Genomic DNA, 3,189 nt, shown 5'->3' with positions numbered 1-3,189 from the left:
AAATAAATAATAAAGTGTTTTTCAATATGTTAATGCATTTAAGGCATATGAGTAACTTTATAAAAATATAATAAATTTTTAAAAATATTAACTTGTTTATAAATTTCTAACTAAAAAGCTTAGAAACATTGTATTATAAATATTTTACTTCATTCTATTCATAATTTATAATTTCATAATTTGCTTAAAGTATATAATACTCTGGGAAAGTATAATTGGAGCGAATTTATTTTAAATAAACAATCTATATACAAAAATATCAATTTCTCTAGCATGAGATTCGCGCAATTTGTATTACATTTCCTGCTGCTGTTTATTAAAATATTTTATGCTAAAAATATAATTAGCTGCTTTTTACATTAAACAACCCTAATACAGTCATAGTGTGCATAAATTTGCAATATTTTAGCTGTTAATATTTAGAATACTAATCATCTTAGATTATATAATAATAAGAGAGCATAAATCTTTCATTGCATATATTATTTTATATGAATCTTTATCTTAACTTACATTAGTCATCCAAACCTAGGCCTTTTGAAATTTCATCTGCTGTTAATTTATGTCCTGCAGCAGCAGAACTATCAGAAGAAACAGGAGGTTGCATAGGTTGTGGAGAACTTGGTATATAAGCTGGAGGTACTGAACGATTTTCTCCATGTTCCTTCTGTATGCAAAAATATAATTATGCAATCAGATTAATTTATATATGTACAATTTTTGAAGTACTTAATACTTACATCTTTACTATGTTTTGTAAGACCTCCTAAAGCAGAATTAATCAAAGAAGAACCGATTGATTGCAATCCTAATCCAGATATCAGATCTGAACCTGAATTTGGTTGATGACTAGAATATCCACCAGAAGGTTGATAATTTCCATAACCTCCTGATGGTTGATAATTTGATTGTTGATTTCCACCACCTCCAAGGACACCGCCAATGATGGATCCTAAAGCTCCTGTCAATGGGTCACTTGGCTGACTTGAAGGAGGTGGCGCTGCAGTACTACCTCCACTACCACCTTACATAATACATTATATAACTATAGTATGTTAGAATTTAATTATAAAATATATAACTTTTCATTTTTAAATACAAATTTGTCTAATTATTTATTTATCGTGATTCATTGATTTATGATGACCTTTAATATAAATATAGGTTATAACATATGATGCCATCTATGTCATTATCTAGTATTATAACACTTAATCATTTAATTCAAATCTACAGTTGTGAGCAAATTACAATATGAATATCTTTAGTTTTAAAAATTATAAAAAATATATTATATCAAAATTTAATCAAGCTTGTTTAAAAATATGTTTATGTCAAACCTAATGCTCCAAGAATAGAATCTAATACACCACCACCACCACCACCACCACCACTTGATTGCTGGGGTGGATAGCCTTGCTGTGCCTGTGAATTGCTTAAAGCATTGTTCACTAAGCTGCTTGCTAAAGCTACACCAAGAGATCCAAGATTTCCCAAACCACCTTCACTTTCAGTTTTTGATTTAGAAGCATCAGATTTTTCATGATTTTCTTCAGTTTCTTCTTTTTTTTTCTAAAAGATTATATATAATATTATATATTATTATATATTTAACATATCTTATATATTATTATCACTAAAATATTTATAATTATTAAATTTATGTACACTCATAGCATGTGCAGCTGCTGCTATGCCTCCTGCTGCAACTAATCCACCTATTGCTAGGCCAACTTTATCTAAACAACCACCAAACACATCTTGTTCCTCAGGCTTTTCAGGTCCAGGCTGATATTCATATGGTCTTGGAGGATTATAACCAGGTACACCATATGCATTAACAGGTGGTGGTGGACCATAACCAGGAGCTGGAGGTGGTGGACCATATCCACCTGAACCTATTGTAGGATATAACCCACCAGGTGCTAAAATTATATAGAATTAACTATAAAATTATTTAGTAAGATAGTTTAAAAACTGTTTATTTATTTTGTTATTTAAAAATATATATATAAAAAGTTTAATTACGTGGTGGTCCAAAATTAGCAGCAGGTACATCTGGTGCAGAAACAGCTCTAGGAGAACGAGGTGGATCAATGGCAACAGTCTCATATATGATAGATTGTATTTCTACATCACCATCAATAACCAAATGTGTTACTTTTTGATATGGTAATCGATGAACAAATTCTGTAAAATGTCTGCCATTTATGGCAATTTTATAACATGTATGATCACATAAAAGAAGTATTTCAAATTCTTGGCCAGGTTGTATCCACATAGGACCTGTATTTTCTTCTGCACCCCAAGTCATTGACTCTATATGATTTCTGGTAATAAAACCTTCTGGAAACCGTGGTGCAACATGAATGGCTATATCATCCCTTGGATTTAATGAAGGTCCCAATTGATAATTCACAGCAAAACGCACAGCATCAGTAGGAACTTTCCCTTGAACTTTTACCATTTTTCCAGGTATTAAACCACCTTCAATGGCTCCCACGTAAGGAATAGGCTATTAAAAAAAACAAGAGAACTATTTAATATATTTTTAAATGTTACAGATAGAATGTTATGCTTAAAAACTAATTGTTACATAAATTTAATTATTTTATATTTCTTCAAAATTTAGAAAGAAACAGGAATATCTTTCTACATATATATAAAGTACATATTATATTATACATATATACTATAATACATGACTACTACTATAATAGATAATATTAATTATTTATGATATTTGATTCATTTTTTAAATTGACATTTGATGTAAATTTAAAATATTTTTTAAAATTATATAGTATCATCTTTAAAATTATATAAAAAATTGCATGTAATTTATTATATTTAATAAAAGTCGAATTAATGTATCGATAAACTACACTATATTGCGATTATATCAGCATTACAATTATTCTTACTGATCAATGATAATGATTTTGCTGGATTTAATAGATCAAATATGTTTCTAATGGACGAAAAAAATACTTACGGGATTTAAAATCGGTTCAGATGACATTTTTGATGTTTGATATTATATCAAAAGTACAAACAAACGTTTGTATTTTAATATAAAACTGTAAAATAACAAATACTGCGTATGCAAAAAGATCCGTACCTTCCCTAGTACTACTTCTCTTAAAACATTTCTATTTAGAGTGCTGACGTTTCCAGCTTGAACTGTGC

General features: G+C 28.9%; 1 protein-coding gene across 1 annotated transcript in view; it reads right to left on the bottom strand.

Annotated features, from left to right (window-relative positions):
* LOC108551538 (collagen alpha-1(I) chain) overlaps nt 1–3,189 on the bottom strand; it is a 17,223-nt gene extending 14,034 nt beyond the window's left edge. Inside the window, exons 1-6 of the mRNA XM_017905745.1 lie at nt 2,996–3,189; nt 2,029–2,515; nt 1,669–1,925; nt 1,341–1,572; nt 741–1,024; nt 514–667 (exon numbers count right to left, since the gene is read on the bottom strand). Of these exons, the coding sequence (XP_017761234.1) occupies nt 515–667; nt 741–1,024; nt 1,341–1,572; nt 1,669–1,925; nt 2,029–2,515; nt 2,996–3,022 (1,440 nt within the window). The 5' untranslated portion in view covers nt 3,023–3,189 and the 3' untranslated portion in view covers nt 514. The remainder of the gene's footprint in view (nt 1–513; nt 668–740; nt 1,025–1,340; nt 1,573–1,668; nt 1,926–2,028; nt 2,516–2,995) is intronic.

Source organism: Eufriesea mexicana, unplaced genomic scaffold, assembly GCF_001483705.2.
Source record: "Eufriesea mexicana isolate 0111107269 unplaced genomic scaffold, ASM148370v2 scaffold4395, whole genome shotgun sequence".
Taxonomy (NCBI): Eukaryota; Metazoa; Arthropoda; class Insecta; order Hymenoptera; family Apidae; genus Eufriesea; species Eufriesea mexicana.
The sequence above is the reverse complement of the archived record's forward strand: the minus strand, read 5'-3'. Positions and strand labels throughout refer to the sequence as shown.